Here is a 17,994-nt window from a genome sequence, read left to right as displayed (position 1 = left end):
CTGTCTTTTGTGAGCTTCACCAGGCCACTTGCTGCTTTTAGCAACTGGTCCCCACTGGTTCCGAGCCCCACTTTGGGCGGGAGAACCGGCGGGAAAAACAAGTGAGGGAGAGGTGAGCCCACCTCTGCCAACTCCATCCCTCAAGGGGGGTAGGAGAAGTGAAGCACAACTCAGTCCCCGCAATCTTGTAGATGGGGGCAGGGGGGGGGCAGCCAACCAGGGAAAGGCGTATGCCCCTCTACCCCAGGGAAGGGATCCATTGCTCCCAACCTTTTGACCTACCTTTAATGCCCCTAAATCTAGTATTTAGGGAAACCCTGAACCTTGCTTCCTAAGACAAGAAACCAGAAGAACAGAATGACCGAACAGCTGTGACGAAGCTAACAAGAGGAGGACCCCCACTGACTTGGCCCCAGCCCTACCGGCCTGTCCCCACCTCAAACCTGCTCCCGCGAAATCCCAGTGTGTCCTGCAGCCAGCAACCTCAAGAAACCCGGAAGACACGTCTGCCTCCAATCCAAAAGACTGTCTCCCGTGAACATCCGATTTGTTCAAACAGACTCCAGCTCCGCAAGGATCCGTATGTTTGCACCACTCTGCACCAGATGCCCAGAGTTCGAGTGGCCCAACACCAAGAGGAGGTCTCCCCGGCCATCCTGACCCGAGATCCAGTGATTCCCTGACCTGCCTCAAGCAGACACCTGCAGCCTCAATCCGGAAGGTCCCTTCAACCGCGACCAGGAGCTGGTAAGATCTGACCTTATAAGGAACCCCTGCACCAAACGCCCCATAGCCTTGGGTGGCCGAACACTGCCTAACCAACCTCCACCCAGAAGACCTTCGTCCCCAAACCTGCAGTGCTTTTGCAAACAGGAGACTCCCCATTGAAAGCTACAGGACACCCAACGCCAAAACAGCACTCTGCACCCAGTCGCCACAGTGCCGCTGAGGGTGCATCGTTTGTGCTGCCCTAAACCCCCATTTGCCCTGAGCTTAAGCCCAGGAGCTTTGATCCCACAGCCCAGTGGCCTGCATGTCAGCAGCCACCAACCGGAGGCCCCCTGTCCCCCATTGGATAGCATTGGACCTCAGCACTCTGCACCCGGCCCACCTAGTGCCGCTGAGGGTGTAATAAGAGTGCATCCTTGACCCTGGGGGACCCGCGGGTCTAACCCCAGAACACCAACTCCCACAACAAAGTACGTACCTTTTAACTGATAACACTATTTTCCTCCATAGGCGAACATAGAAACTTTTCATAGAAAAACAGTCTAAGTGTGGAGTTGGAAAATCTATGAAAACCTTTTACAACTGCACTAAACAAAAACGCTTTTATTTACTGGTTTACAGGAAATGTCCCACTTTAGTATCCAGGCACACTACACTGTGGAAGAAAAGTAATCTGAAAGTAACGTACTGGTCGTTTTACTGAAAAGCCCATTCAAAGTATATGTACTGCATTTCCAAAGCATTGCATTTCTCAGTAACAGTGCTGTAAATCAATTACAACCCAAACTGTTACAACTGTATATTTACTGCAAAGTATTTATCACTTTGCAGTGCCAGGCTTGTTTGGTTCTAGAAAATAAAATAAAGTATATTTTTATACAAAAGCAATGGGTCTGAAGTTCAGCCTTTGAGTGTGTGATATCATTTGCTGACTGAGTGAACAACAAATACTTAACACTGTCCTCTGATAAAGCCTTACTGCTAGACCACGCTGTGAGAAGTTGGCCTGGTATATGCGGTCCACTAGTTACAGTGGGCACCTTGTACCAGTCCAAACGACCCTTATTGATGATTAGGTTTAAGACAACCTTTACTGAAAGCTATCCTAGTGGTAGCTATGGAGAGCAGCCTTCAGGCTAAGTCTTGAAGGACTGTAAAGCAGCTTGGTTTACCAGATTATAACCTCCTGAATGACCAAATGAAAGGAGAACCACACAAGGCACACAATAATACAGTTCTAAAACGACAGTAAATAGCACAATATACAATGGGCCCCACGGGGAGACCAAACCATATATTAGGAAAGTGGTATAAGAACTAAGACTTGACTAGACCGTGCCTAGAGCACGTAGAATCGCTGGGACCCCAATGAACCACCCAAGGTAGTGACACGAGGAACCCACGGGGGACGCGTGCAGTGTGGACACAGCCGCGAGCTCCGTACAATCCTATGGGAAAGTCGCGGTTTGAAATTAAGAGATTAAGGACACTTAGGAGAGGACTTGGAGCAAACCCTTTTAGACACAGAAGTTTCTAAGGCCAGCACCCACGTGAGCACTGGAGTACTTGTGTTACCTAACCCAGGGAAGCCGGGTGCATAGGTGTCAAATGGTGTCGGGAATCTTCGCAGTCTTCAATGGAGAGTTGCTGCTAAGTGCTGCTGTCGTGGAAAACAAAATTGTCCGCTGTGATCCAAGCCTGGATCGAAGAGTGAAGAACCTGAAAGCAGAGGGGACAGAGTCTGGGTCACTTGCCAGTGACCAGGGGCACAATAGACGAATGCCCATCGATGTCTGGTGTTTCAGGTGCGATGAGGTGAAGCTTGACTCACTGCCACAGATACCAGGAGGCGTCGACGACGACCAGTCTGCAGGCGAGATGTCTCACGAAGGATGTAGAGTGCGGGGTGGTGGGGGAGGGTGGCAGGGTCGTTGTCCGGATTGGAGACCAACAAGCCTTGGCGCCGGCAACCCACACGGTGAGAGTAAAACTGCTTTGGTGAGGACCAGCAAGGTCCTGTGGACTACCCAAGCAATGGAGAGTCAGGTCACGTCTGGAGCAACCAGATAAGCCCATTGAAAGTTAAAGTACCCTTCTCAGGGACCCACAAGTTGACAGACAAGGGATCGCGAAGGGACCCAGAGAGGAATCGTAAATACCAGCCCACGGGTCACTAGAGTATAGGCCAGTAATCTTCGGTGCTCGGGGTCTGGACTATAAGTAGCGCAAAGCACAGCCTCAGGGATCACCAAGAAACATATGCTGCTGCAAATGTGCACAGTGTCCAGGGGTTCGGGTTGCACGGTCCCCACGAGGGCTTTGGATCTCAGGATTGCTGAGAGCACGGATCGCCCTTGGGGAAGCTTGGAATCCCACCTCCTGTGTTGCAAAGTCTTCGGAGTCCTTCAGGAGCTGCGTACTTGCAAACCGGACAGCTGAGTCTTTGGTGCCTACCTTGCAGGGGAGTAACTCCTTTACTCCAAAGGAGATTCTTCGGTCATCTAACGTCCTGTAGATAGAAGAAGTTCTGGGATTCTGTAGCAGAGTTTCATCCAGGTAAGTCTAGAGCCCTGTAGTCGGGGGTTTCTACTTTATACCCAAGGAAGGGGTGGGACGAACTCTGGGGACCCACCTTTGGGAGGGTCAGGACAGAGGGGTGGCTACACCCATATCCTTTGTCCAGTTCTGCGCCAGAGCAGGGTCTGGTAGCCCCTGCAACGGGTTTGAGCTGGACTATGCACAGGGACACCAAATGTGCCCCCAGTGCAGACATCAAAGCGCTTTTGGAGTGCACCCACCCAGCCCCAATACACTAAAGCCTGTCTGGGAGGTGGTCACAACACCCTGTGACAGGAAACCTATTGTCTAGACCTCCCCAGTCGGAGTTTTGTCCAGCAGCAGGAGGGTAGACTCGTGTTTGTGGCTGGCAGAATCCATTTTGTGATGCCAGGGTCTGTGAAGCTGGTACCGGTGAAGTCTTGGTTCTCCCTCTAGTAGGGTGGAATCATACCTCCCACACCAGTTACTGGTGTGGAGGTATGATTCCAAGATGTTTGACACCAAACACGTGCAGCCATTCCAAAGTTAGCTTTTAACATGAGGTTATAATGCACTTAAGAGTATATGGTTTTGCTGCATCACAAAACGCCGGAATAAAGGTTATGAAGGCTGCAGAGGGGCTCTGCTCATGCATGGGCACCCAATCACATAAAACCCAGCACCCTGCCATCAGGATTGATAAGGCCTGCCATAGGGGTGACTTATGGGTGTATATGTGCAGTGATCTGGATGGATATAGGGAACCTATATTTGAGTAAGGGGTGCATACACCACCTTACACCGGCTGCTCTAGCAGATCTGTTGTGTCATTTTAAATGGTCTCCCAGGGGTGGCATAATACATGCTGCAGCCCCTGAGAGGCCTCTGGGGTACCTATGCCCTGGGTATATAGGATGCCATATACTAAGGACTTATAAGGGTACCCCAGAATCCAATCTGTGGTGTACCTAAAGTACATGCAATCAATTTAGAGAGGAGGCAGCTAGGCTGGGGCCCTGGATAGCAGGGTCCCGGCCAGACTAAAGTCGAAAGACAGTGAAACATCAGCAAAAAGGGGGGGTAACCATTAGAAGCAGATCCTACTCTCCTACACACATTACATCAAATAGAGAGTGAGGTGCCATCTACTTTACCTCTGCCTACATGTTGGGTTCCACTGTCCTATGTGCACACTATATCCAATTTTGGTATAATATATACAGAGACAGCTTCCTACATTTCGTAGCCAGAGATAATACACATGAAAATACTCAAAAGAAACCAGATAAGTGGGAGACCAAATCATGTACTAAGAAAGTGGAATGCGAACTGCAAGGAAGAACAGGACTTGGACCAGAAGGCTCAGAGGAGCTGGGACAATCAGGAACCACCCAAAGTACCTGCCCAGGAACCCCACGGAGGGTGTGGCAGAGTGGGAACACAGACATGTGCCCAATGAAAGTCAATGGAAAAGTAGTGATTGCAGTTTAAGAAAAAGGACCCTTCCCAGAGGGCCCTGAAAAAAGCCCTGCCAGGACAGGAGGCTGGAGAGCCACCCCACCTATGGATGCCCCATGAACCAGGTTACTTGCACCACGAAAGCCGGTTGCATTGTGGGGAATGGGAGTCAAAACATCCGATAGACGACAGTGGAAGACTTTGAAGAAAAGGCCTCTGGAGAAGTTTTTGAAGATGTCCAGTGGTATTCAAGGGTGGATTCTCAAAGAGGAGAACCTGCAAGCAGAGGGGACAGAGTCTATTCCACTCGGAGGGGACCAGGAGGCGCAGAAGCAAAATGCCTACCCTTGGCAGGGAGCTCAGGAGAGCGGATGACTGCCTTGTCGCTGCAGATGTGGGCACCAGGCAGCTTTGAGGAAGACCAGGAGCAGTTCACGAGCTGAGCTGTCCCAGGTTCGATGTCAGGGTCTAGGTGTTCAGTGTGCAGCTGGAGCACGGATGACCTGAGCTGCCCGAAACGCCCGCCTTCCTCAAGCGCCTTGAGACCCTCACGGTGAGTAGTGTGCTCTTCAAATCCCCGTTTGAGGCCTGTAGCCACATTAAATGTGGACTCCCATGGGCGGCACAACACATGCTGCAGGGAGACCCCTGGTGTACCTATGCCATGGGCACCATAAACTCAGGACTGATGAGGGTACACCAGTAGTCAACAGTGGAGGTACTAAAGTACTTACCAAAGCCATTTGGGAGAGCAAAGATGCTGGGATCCTGATTAGCAGGAACCTATCAAACTACAGTCAAACCACACTGACCCCAGACAAAAGTGGGGGAGAACCTCGAAATCAGATCCTACTTTCCTAAACTAATGCTGAAGAAATTAAAGAGCACCCCCAAGGTAAAGCTTAGATTTCATGCAACCAATACACTGAATACTCCACATACCTTTTCCTTCAGCTGAATCACTTCCTTGTCTTTTTGTTGCTTCCACTGGCGGAATTTCTCAGCTTCTTCTTTCATTTGCCTCATGAGCTGTACACGCTGCGTCTTCATACCCTGAATGACAAGGTAGACAACTCTGGTTAATGCCTTGCAGTGGGTGCTTTCATCTTACAAAATAGACCCAGTTTAATGCGGGAGGCGAATACCAATTTTTTTTAAAACATTTTTTTTTAACACGGATGGAAAATCTCTTGCATGCCACATTGAGGTCAACTAAGCGGGTGCAAGCAGGCGCTGCTTCCTTTCTGCCGCTAGAGTAGATTTTCTACTCGAGTGGCAGCTTTTTCAACACAAGCGGATGGATTCTCAATGCAAGAGGTCACAAGCATACGCGGCCAACCGCATTGGGAAATCGGACCGCCCGCATTGAGAAATCTAGCTGGGAGGTTGATTTTCCCCGCTCGTGCACTTGATGTTTACGAGCGCGCATGAGTAAAAATCTCGCCAGGAGGTGGATTTTCCTAGTTTACGCTCGCCAACTTAATGTTCATGAACGCGAGTGAGGAAAAAATACTGCTCAGCTGAGTTATTCAGAATTCCACGTAACATGGTGAGTAGAAAACTCTGCAAACTTCGCAAGCTTAACTCACCGCCCAGAATTACTGTAAACATTCTTTGGCAATGTGAATGCTATTATTCAAGGCAATAAGGCAATTGGCTGGATACCATTCTAGTTATTCCACCTATGGCAGGCAGTTAATAAAAGCAACAGAGCAATGGATCCACTGGATGCTACTAAATGTCCATAAAAGGGGTAAAAGACACAGAGGGTCTCCTTCACTGAATAGGCCAATCAGACAATAGATTCACCTGTATCTCGAGGTGCAGTTTGGAGACTGTTCGTTCTGTTGACTGCCTCATTTTAAGCAGCTTAGACTGATCACCCAGCTTCTTTTTCAAATCAGCCATCTCTCCCTCCAGCTCCTGCAGCCTCTTCCGCCGGCGCTCACTTAGCCTGTAAACAAAAAGTTCATAATCAGTAATATTCTAGAACTAATTATCTCTGGTGCTGTCTCCTTCCAAAGAAGGATCCATTAATGCTTAAAAATCCAATTAACGAAAATGATGGAAACTATCCAAGCCTGCAGACCGTTCTAAGGACCGCAACTGGCTTGTAAGGCAACAGGATCACGGTAAGGATAGGAAGAAGCCGTTCGATCTTAGGGAAACGCCAATAGGATGGAACCATTTCTTATTGCCATCCACTTTGAGAAAGACCATATGCAATTTGTGCAAGAGTTAAATGTCCATCTGAAATGTTCTGTCCCCAATGTGGAAAACGAAAGCACTGAAAACATTCAGTGAAATTAACTACACAAACTAAATATGTGACTGCCTAAACCATAACGAAGCTAAACAAGCTTTCCACCCAACATTACCTAACGGAGAACTATACTAGGCTCCAGGCGATCTTTGCTGTCATGTAACTGAGACCGAATAGAGGGAGCAGTAACAAGCCAAATAATGTAATGTTTAAGTGATTAGGCTTCCTAGAGAAACATTGGCACCTCTCATTGGCTTTTGACTTTGTGATGTCATTGTGGCATGGAATCTTAGACTTCCTTCACCCATTTGCAACGAACGGATAAAAGTTACGCACTCACGCCTGAAATTTGTGACCTGCAATTAACCATTCACCATTTCAAGGACGAGTCCCATTAAACTAGGAGACAGCCAAACTGTGTAATTAAGCACTAATAATAAATCACCGATTTGGACAGAACACAATAAGTCTCGGAGCTGACTGACACCTACAGTATTAAGGGTTGGGAGGATGAAGGGGGGAGGGGGGGGGGGGGGCGGAAGTGGTCAACTTAGATAATGTCTGCCTTTGCACAGAACCTTCTTGTACTTTGGCATAGCTTGATTTATTCACTATAGATGCCACAATATCAATCATCTTATAGAGAGCACTTCTAGGGTAAAATGGGCTTAGATTGCTTTATGCTCATTCTAGGAATTCCTTGCACAAGATGTACTCTGTGGCTTGTACCTACTTAGTTGGTGATTTAGTCAAGCATTTAGTATTAAACCTTGGTTGGGGAGGTGGTTATAAGATTTACATTCTGTGTGCAATCTCAATATAAGGCGCTAGTTGAAATACCACAAGCACGGCAATATCTGTGGAGCACACATGGATGTTAGCATACGAATGGAGCTGCCGGAAGATTAAAGCGACTGCAGAGGTTTATTGCTACATAGAAAGACAGACCACCTTCTTTAACAAGTCAGGGAAACATAACGGGGCTCAGTGTTCTATATATACACACACAAGAGCCAGTGAAGGAATGCTCTCGGTTATATTAGTGTAGAGGCTCCAAGACTAGAGTTCGTAAGGGGATAATCCATTTCTTCAGAAAACAAGGCTGATGGCTTGAGGAGGGTTGGGAAGTATGTAAATATGAAACAAACTTTAGCAAGGTTTTTTTATTTATTTTTTTATACAGCAGACCCTACGTATGTATAACTTCACTGGACAGTTGCACACGGTAGCTCCTTTGGGACTCCTACTATTCTCGACTAACATCCATTACATCTCAGCACACCAGGTATCCCTACAAACCACTTATTCACTTACTTTGCTTGGTTGACATCCTTTTTAGTGGTCTGAATGGTGAGAACCAGTTCTTCCTTTTCCTTTTGCAAGGCATTTACTTCAGCCTCCAAGTTCTTCACGTTATTCTAAAATAAAAAGACAATTTAACCTAATGTTCACCATGAAATGATCCAGTCTAGCATCTTTGTACTGCATGTAGCTGTTGCTTCACTGGAACAGAGGATCCAAGAAAGAATGGGATGGGCAGGTACAGTATTAACCTTAGAAAGTCTTTTGCAGAGTTTATGCTATTCAGTTTCGCTGACCCATCGCCCACAGAGAGAAAAAAAAAGTGCATTCAAGTGGTGTTTACTGTGGACGAGGTTCCTTCTGGCTGCCTAGTTTTAGACTAACCAAAAAAACAATGGCCAGATCTTTGTAAACAGTCTTTCTACTCTCGGGTTGATGCTCAATGTGCATTCTCCTAAAAAGTAATTGTTAAATACACTTTTAAAAGTGTCTAATTTCCAACTCTCTCCTCCCTCACCACCACCACCACCACAGCACCTCCTCTCTGATGCAGTGTAGGAAGGAACTCACCTGATATTCGTACTGAATGGGGTCCAGCTGACTGTCATTCTGAACCATCTTTCTAGCCAGTTTTTCCTTGAGCAGAAGTGCTTTATTCAATTCTATCAATTCCTTTGACATCTGTGCCTGTCGTAGGGCATGCTGGGTAGTGAAGCCATCGGATGTCCTCTTGGTGTTGGGATCAGATTCAGTTGGCTGTAAAACGAGGGTGAAAAAAAGGTTAAAAAACTACTTTTACTAATGAAAGTTAAGAGCCAGGGAGCAGGATAATTAAGGTAGGCATTTAAAATATGCAAGAATCACAAAAACCTGTACGATCCCTTCAGTTGTTGCTTGTTAATTTGATCTTCAAATTAAGACTTGGAATTTAATAGCTAAATATTAATGTGACCGCAGCTCTATTAACCTTTATAAAATCCAAAGAGAAGTAGGAAACTTAAACTAAAGCAAAATAGAAAGGAATTTATTTACTGAGCGGAGAAAGGAAAATAAAGCTACACAATACTAAAATCTTTACATCTGCGTTCAGTTGTAACCTTTACGTTACATAATGGGATTCACAGCTAGAGCAACGTTTGCAACAGCCATCAACACATTAAGCATGAACCTACTTTTTCATCCTTCTCCTCATCACTACGACCAGCTTCTGCAGCCATCGCCTCAATTGATGATGCAATGCCAGCACTTTCATCCTGCAAAAAGTAAGAAGTTAGATGAGTCAAAGGAGACCAGTATGGGGACAAACGAGATGTTCTTAATGAATTTAAATTATGCATAAAGCAATTTGTGACCGATAATGCCCGCAAGGCGCATCGATAATGCCCGCAAGGCGCATCGATAATGCCCGCAAGGCGCATCGATAATGCCCGCAAGGCGCATCGATAATGCCCGCAAGGCGCATCGATAATGCCCGCAAGGCGCATCGATAATGCCCGCACTTTCTTTCCAAAACTGGAATTTAGGTTTTGAAGTCAGTTCATGAAAGGGCCAGATGGGGCAAAAAAAATAAAGTCTGTTTGGGAAAGCAAGTGCAAGGTTGGTGGTCAACTGTCCCCTAGACTACTATCTGCCTGCAGCGAGAATTCGTGATATTTAACAGAGGGAAAGCTGATCCACGGTGTGCTCATGAAGTGTGCGGTGATTTAGTGGGTCGGAAAGACACACGTAAATGGGTTTTGTACATAACAAGACAGTATTGCGCGGAGCAGACCCTGTGATTTTGCTAATGAGCAACAGCAAAATCCTTTATTCAAGAGGCTCTGACTATTCGAATAGATTTACTCCAGAAGATTTTTTACTTGACCTCCCTTTCACTCTACCCCCACCAAAAGCATTCTTCTAGACAACGGTTGAGAATCATAAACCAAGAAACTATACCAGGAAACCCTGATCAACTCTCCCAAATGTGCCTCACATGCAGTCATACAAACTGTACTGTGAAGGACCAGTGGCTGCCTTACAAATGTTTTGAGGAGAAACTTTGTAATACAAAGTAGATGGGGCCCAACTCTTATAGGAGTCGTAAAACGCCTCAGAGGAGACATCCAATGCGTTTCATAACCATGTTTGAAGGCCAAGCAAATCTTTACAATCTGTTTCCTGACACCTATACCAATTTCAGAACATTCAAACTCTAAAGATAAGTGAACAAATCCGATCTCTGTAAATATATGGTCTCAAACCCTGGCTTCTTGGGTCTGATCGATGAAACGGTTTCCTCTCCAAGGAGGGGTGAAGAGGTGGGGGCAATTATAATAAAAAAGGGGCATGAATAAGATTGTACTGATGTGGAACTTGTGAAAGTTTGCAAATGTTTATGTATTAACCTAATTTAAAGTGGGATTGGAGTGAGAGGAGTGTTTAAAGTCATTTAAGATGAATTGTGGCCATGCCCATGTTCAGAAAAGAAATACTCAGCAGTTTAAAGGTCTGAATATAGGTCGCAATCAAATTGCATTAGTGTGACCAAGTAGATGAAATGAACCGACCGTGCTGTGTGTGTATGTGTATGGGGTTTTAAGAGTAGCCATAAGATTATGCCTCAAGGGGTCAGTCAAGTGGGAGCACATTTGTAGCAAATACGTGAGATGGTTGTGGAGAGTTAAAACAGAGGATACGTATTTTATGTGCTGTTAATTTTACTGTTAGCCAGCCAATCTGTTAATATTCACATGGTGGTGTGTGCCTAGGGAGACTCTAAGGTCATGCTTTATTTAGAACCGAGTTGAAAAAGGAGCAGGAAAACAAGCAGACCAGTAAACCGAAGGGATCTAATTTGTTCGGGACACATGCATATATGTTAGTACTGTGAATCCTTAGGACTGGCATCTAAGGCACGACCAGGATTAGGATTCCATGGTCACGGTCACTTGTAGTGAATATCAAAGATGGACAGTGCTATTAACAGCAGTGTGCAAGCTCTTTGGAAAAGCTGCATGCTTGTTAACAGCTCAGCCGTGCCAATATCGCCATATCTGGCCAATGATCACAATTTGCTGCATTCGTATTACCTGGAGCTCAACAATGACTTGCTGCAGACTGCGGATAACTTCGATGTTTTCCTTCAGCTCTTGGTCCTCCAATGTTTCCACTAGTTTCTGAAGGTCAAGCTTGCACCTGAAGGTGAAACCAAGCAAATTGAATGAGCCAATAAACTACCTCGGAAACTAGATTGACGGTCTATAAAAAGTACAAAGGAGCCCAAGTGTAATTAAGGAGAATAGGAGTTTGGCAGTACAAAATAGATCTTGATAAAAAGCAAATCCCCAAACTGAATTTGGAAACTGATAGTTTGTCCCGAGTACTCCTTGATATTAACTATCATCTCAATGTTCTCAGATAAAGAACACGCAACTGATAATATTTAAAGGTAAGTAGGTGCAGATTTAGTAGATAAAGTCAAAGTAGCAGCATGGCAAATATCTATCGAGACTTTTTTTTTTTTTTAAACAGTGAGGAAGCATGAGGCGAACGCTCCAGTTTCCATGACTTGCCACCGGAGAGAAAGATGCACAGGTTCTAAGATGCCTTCAGGTGCATTTGCGTTTAATAAAACTTGAATACAAAAATACAAATGTAGAGTAGACAGGCTCATCATGGTGGGGTTTGGACATAAATAACTTTGTCTACAACCTGTCCGTCCTAAGGATGCATCAGAACTTTCACACAGAAGACTTGGGCGACTCAGAGAAGCACAAGTCTCAGGAACTAAAGATGGACATTTACTTCTTGTGAATCTTGGAGCTTCAAACCCAAGTCTTTCAGTGAAGAGATGTCATGCAAACCTGAGGACACACATTTTATTTGGTCAAATCAATTGAGCAGACTTGAACTATAAAACGCACCCAACAAAGGCACGTCAAGAAAGTAACAGAAGCCAGCACAGAGCAGCGCCAATGGAGGGACCAGTGCATGATGTCCAGGTACCGTGAAGCACAGCTGACACCACATGGCAGTGCCTAAGAGCGCAGGGAAGTGATTGCTCAGGAATGGTTTCCCAACTAGTCTAGCACCCAAGGAAAGTAAAAAGGTGAAATATTTTGCAGAAGTAGTATTCATCAGATTGCAGATCTAGCTATGAGAAAAGACCCTGGAGAGACCTTCAGGTCACGTGTAAAATGGTATCAGTAGAATCACTTTGCAGTTGGAGGTGAAAGTCACAGCAGGGAATGTTTTAATACCCCCCCCCCCCCTGCACTACGAACCTTACAGCAATACAATACCTGTAACCTACAAGGGCTGGCAGTCGTGCTCTGATCATGAAAGCCAAGCAGACGCTCTTTTACACAACCAGTACTACACATTAGAACTGGTTCCTATACTGGGAATGTCTCTGGAAACATTGAGCTCGGCAACCTTTTTTTTTTTTTTTAATGTTTGTATGGTATGCAAATCAAGAAAACCATATGTTCCCAATAGTTAACGTTCTAAGTGCGGAGACATTTTAGACCTCACAACAAGAGATACACATTGTGTAACACCTTCCGCGGTTTGAGAGAACGTTCAAAATGTTTGCCAAAACTTTGATAGCCTACTCAAGGAGAGCCCTTTCTTAGCACTAGAGGTAGCCATCTCACCCAGCAACAGGATAACATGATCCATTTCAGTTCACATGATGTAGGCAAAGACCACAACATCAGCTATCTGCTGGAAGCTGCTCTTAGCCAGGTATTGGGTCTCTAGAGAGGACGACACCACACAATCCCAAATACAAATTTCACTATCATAACAGTAGGACAATGATGATGCAGACTAACTGAAGAAATGTACTGGCCTCTGAATTGCTCTTCCAACAAATAATGTAGCTACCAAAAAAACAAGCACAAAAAAATAACCCCAAACCTGCCACCTCATGGCCATTCTCCATTTGCAATCCAATGGATTGCCTTCCGACATAACCGGACACTGGGAGAAGCAGCCATGTCCATCACTATTCCCCATCATTCTCCCCAGCCAGGCCCACACCACCAGAGCCACTTCCTGCCATTGGACACATCAGTGAAATCCACCACTGTCCTGATTCTCCATGGATCTTACATGAACGCAGGGCTGAAACACCTGCTCTGTTGCGAATCATGCACTAGGTACCCATTTTCTTAACCAAGTTTCCAAATGCCTCATAATTGACTAAACGTGGTTGGAAGGTGCCTCCAATGATAGATTACCTGCTTCTTCGAAACAAAATCATCCTTAGAGAGACGAGGTGGGGTATGCACCGACACCAACTTGAGCATCCCTCAAGTGTGCAGAAGTCTATCCATCCCAACATCTCCATCACCACTACAGTGGTTTACTCCATATAACAGATCACTCTCCCCTACTCTAAACGTCATGCATAAACCTATCTCCCACAAAAACTATTCCACTTAAAGCATCTCTTCAAGCTTCTTCAGGAACCTCACACCAATGAACAATTTGACTAAAGCTAGGCATCTGTGAAAAATAACCAAAATGAATCAACAGATCCTGAATCCATGCTAAGCCACCTCTACCTCAGCACGGTGTGCATCCTCGACATTGTAGTCAGCCAAACTGCTGAAAGCCAAGTAGGGTTCCAAAGCATTGACCAAATGGTACTGAATTATCAAAACTGAAGAAAAAAAAAAAACTAAACCTGGAACATCAATGGCACACTGCGAGAAGCTGGGTTTGTGTTGCAGTAACCCCACCCCCAACTTTTTGCCAGACTACTGATGCACTGACTTGATGTGCCCTGGTTGCCTGCCAATCAGGTTCCAGGGCCTTTGCTTTTTCCCCAAAAAATGTACCTTGTACCCCCAATTGGCACCAAGTCAGTCCCTTGTAATAGTTACCAGGGGTACAGAGTGCATTGTGGACAGGGAAGGCCTCTAAGGACTGCATTGTACCAAAAAAACTGCACTGTGTAAACAAAGTCGAAAAAGGCGCGAATGCCGAAACGCGTCCTGGCGTTTATCTCGGACACAAACTACATTTTCCGAGAACCTTGTAGAGTGCGGTCCCCTTCATTCGTTGAGTGGAGTTTTGGATAGATATATATACATACATATATACATACATACATACATACATACACACACACACACATTAAAGGCTGCGTGTTTTGCTGCAGAACAAAGTGAAGAGTCGACATGATCAAGGATGCACTCAAAGCACCTTCAACGGCACTAGGGCGGCCGGGTGCAGAGCGCTGAGGCCCAATGTTATCCAATGGGGCATAATGGGCCTCCGGTTGGTGACTGCTGACGAGCAGGCCACAAGGTTGTGGGAGCCAAGCTCTTGGTGTTGGGCTCAGGGCAAAGGGGATCCTGTTTAGCACAAAAGTACACCTGTAGGGGCAGCAGGGTGGTGTTTTGGCATCAGGTGCCCAGTTTTCAATTGGGATTTTAGTTTTAGCTGCAGGATCGGTCAGGAAGACTTCCGGGAAGAACCAACAGCTGGACAGCGGGAATGTGCTGAGAAGTTTGATATCAAACTTCCCCGTTTTCAGTAAAGCCATTCTGGTGCTGTGGAGTTCGTAATGATAAACTCCCAGCACCATATACTCTTAATGGTATTACTGCACTTACAATGTCAAAGAATTGGCTTAGACACTGTAGAGGGACAGGGCTCATGCAGCTGTACCCTCACCACTGGTATAGTGCACCCAGCTAGAGGGGTGGCTGACCTATGTCAGGGCAGTGGGTTGTAGGCCCTGGGAACCGGATTGGCAGGGACCCAGGGCACAGAGTCAAAGTGCATCAGAAGTTTGGCAGAAAGTGGGGAGGGTTTCTGCAACAGAAACCCAGCTTCATACAATGGTACTCTAGTTACCTAGGGCCTGGGAGCTAAAGAGGGTCCCCTGTAACACTCCTCACTGGGACCATGCCACTGCTCTTGCAGCTTGCATGTCCCTGTGAGGGATAAAAACGACAAAGTCGACATGGCCCCCTGCTTGGGTGCCATGCCAGCCAACTTTGCCAGGAGGTATAAGTAAGTCACCCGTCTAGCAGGCCTCACAGCCCTAAGGAAGGGTGCACTATTCCACAGGTGAGGGCATATCTGCATGAATAGATGTGCCTCTACAATATTAGGGTCCAGTCTCATTCTTTAATATTGTAAGTGCCAGGGAAGTCAGAGTACATGGGCTTGAAATTCGACAACTCTAGTTCCACAGCACCGGGATGGCTTCACTGAACACAGGAGTGTATGGTACCAAACTACTACTTTCAATAAATCCATACTGATGCCAATGTGGGATTTATTGTATCATGTACCCAGAGGGAACCTCAGAGGTGCCCCCTGAAAACCTACCAACCCTGGTATGACCTCTGACCAGCTTTAGACAGCCCGCCACCACCAGACATGTTTCTTGACCCTCTGCTCTGGGACCTAAAACAATGCACAAACTGGGCAGAGGTGTCACACCTCCTCCTCCAAGATAGGCCACTGCTCAGAGAAGGGAGAGTCAAGGGCCTGCCACCTTTGTAATGCGCCCACAGCCTCTGCTGCTTACAGATAATTGTAGACCTCAATTTACAACCCCACTTTTGGCAGGGGAACCCAGAATATGCTGTCTTCGGCGCGAGTGAATCCGTCCCGCTGCGCTGCTGTGCCTAGACCAAAACCCTCCTGTGGGTTCTTCACCTATTTCAAATTGGACTGCCATTGTTCAGGCCCGGTGGGTGGATTGACCTCGGATGTGTACCCGGGTTGGTGCCGGTCTGCTGGACTTGAACTCTTTCATATGACCGCCTGCCTTATTCCTGACCCGACCCCCCCCCCCCCCCCCTCTCCTCTTTGCTAGGTTTACCAGTGTTCTTTCCCTTGATCCGCTGCACTTCGAGTAGTGGACATTGATGTGTGTATTGTATGCAACCTGCACATTGTTCACATTCTCCCCTACGTAAAGCGCTCCGATGCCTCTGGGTCTAGCCAGCACTATATAAAACTCTCAAAAAAATGAATAAATAGGTGTGCACACCTCTGCCAACTCCACCCCCAAGGTGGATGAGGTGAGGTGAAGCACATCTTTCAGTCCCAGTCACCTTGAAGATGGGGAGAACCCTCCAATCAGTGCCAGGTCTTTGCCCCCTCCAACAGGAGGGTGGCATAATAGAGGGTTTGCTCTTCCAAGTAAGGTGGCCATTGGACCTACCTGCTACTCATCCAAAACGTGACTAAATCTAGTATTTAGGTGGCTCCCAGAGACCGAGAAACTATGTCCGACAACCTAAGTAGTAATAAGACGCCCCAGCATGCAGAAAAGACTGAAGATGACTGCCTCGGCCCCAGCACCTACCAGCTACTGTGAACCTGCGACCAGCCTTGCAGCCAGCAACCTCTGAAAACCCTGGCAGGACTGCTGCCTTTGAAAAAGACACATCTCCAGTGGGCAGCAGACCTGTCCAAGAAGAAAAACTCCAAGGACTTCCGGATTCAGGTGGATCCGCGTCTCCTTCCCAAGACGCCCGCGTGGCTCACCGGTGAAGTGAAGTCTCCCCAGCGATCCGGACCTCAAGTCCAGCATCACTGATCTCTCCTGATCTCCACAGTGGTGCCTGCAGGGTTAATCTAGAGACTGAAATATTGTTTTCCCCATAGGAAAACATTGAACTATTCTGAAAATATTTTAAGTGTCGATTTTTCAAAGTGAAATATTTTTTATTTAAAAACCTACTTACCCTGGAGTGGCCAGACTTTCCCCCTCTCACTTTGATAATCCGATCACCAGATACGGAGCACCTAATTTCCCGTCTCTACCACCTTACCCATACTTTGCAAACACCGATCTCGGGGAGCAGTTGCCTGATGTCTGGACCTTCTGCTGTTCCCAAACACGTTTTATATCCTCCAATTATAGACAAATTATTTCATTATAATTATATTCATAGAGTATCTTACACCAGCTTTTTTTTTTTTTTTAAACTACACCCTGATGCTGCTGTCACTGGACCTAAATGTGCGGGAGAGGGTGCAGACTTTGCACACATGACGTGGAGCAATACAGGCCTACTGGACGGAGGTGCTCCAGCACATTTCTTTAATGGTGGAACAAGTGCTCTACCCCAGCCCACTATTAGCACTGCTGGGATATGTTAAGCCATTTAAAAAAGTATCAGACGATTTACTGCAATGTCGTTATTGGCTAAACAACAAATTTCCTTACTTTGGCGTAGAAATAATCGCCCAACGATCAAGGGATGGCTTAAGGATTTACAACCGTGTCACAGTAAGCGATGATTACGCTACACTATTACCGATACCATCCAGGCCTAGGAACATAATGGCAGCCACTTATAGATTACTTACAAAATGTCCCAATTACGGAAAGTATAGGGAAATACGTTTCAATCACCCACTATTACTTCCTATGCGGGACTGAGTACCAGCTTAGACCAACAAGAAAAGAATCAAGAGGCAGACTAATATAGACATACACGATTGCCCATACCCTGGTCATATGTATACTGCCTGTGTTAATGACTGTGTAACCGGAATTTATTATGATTTCACTATCCGTATTGCAAATTTGTCTTATTTCTTCATACTGCTGTTTGACATCTGCACCAGTGGCAACTGTGTGCAAACTACTGTAAAGTGCGGATTACTGACATTTGCTGTAAATCGTCGTCATAGACAGCAAGACGTATGTAACTATGTTCTTCACACACACAAAAACAAAC

The 17,994-nt window shown here is 46.2% G+C and overlaps 1 protein-coding gene across 3 annotated transcripts in view; it reads right to left on the bottom strand.

The window, feature by feature from the left end:
• KIF4A (kinesin family member 4A) overlaps positions 1-17,994 on the bottom strand; it is a 286,675-nt gene that overhangs the window by 168,231 nt on the left and 100,450 nt on the right. For all 3 annotated transcript variants that reach the window (XM_085608378.1, XM_085608380.1, XM_085608379.1), the window contains exons 13-18: positions 11,362-11,467; positions 9,463-9,543; positions 8,861-9,046; positions 8,303-8,406; positions 6,535-6,679; positions 5,668-5,778 (exon numbers count right to left, since the gene is read on the bottom strand). In XM_085608378.1, the coding sequence (XP_085464504.1) occupies positions 5,668-5,778; positions 6,535-6,679; positions 8,303-8,406; positions 8,861-9,046; positions 9,463-9,543; positions 11,362-11,467 (733 nt within the window). The remainder of the gene's footprint in view (positions 1-5,667; positions 5,779-6,534; positions 6,680-8,302; positions 8,407-8,860; positions 9,047-9,462; positions 9,544-11,361; positions 11,468-17,994) is intronic.

This window comes from Triturus cristatus, chromosome 5_2 (assembly GCF_964204655.1).
Source record: "Triturus cristatus chromosome 5_2, aTriCri1.1, whole genome shotgun sequence".
NCBI classification, from domain to species: Eukaryota; Metazoa; Chordata; class Amphibia; order Caudata; family Salamandridae; genus Triturus; species Triturus cristatus.
This window is presented reverse-complemented; position numbering and strand designations above follow the sequence as displayed.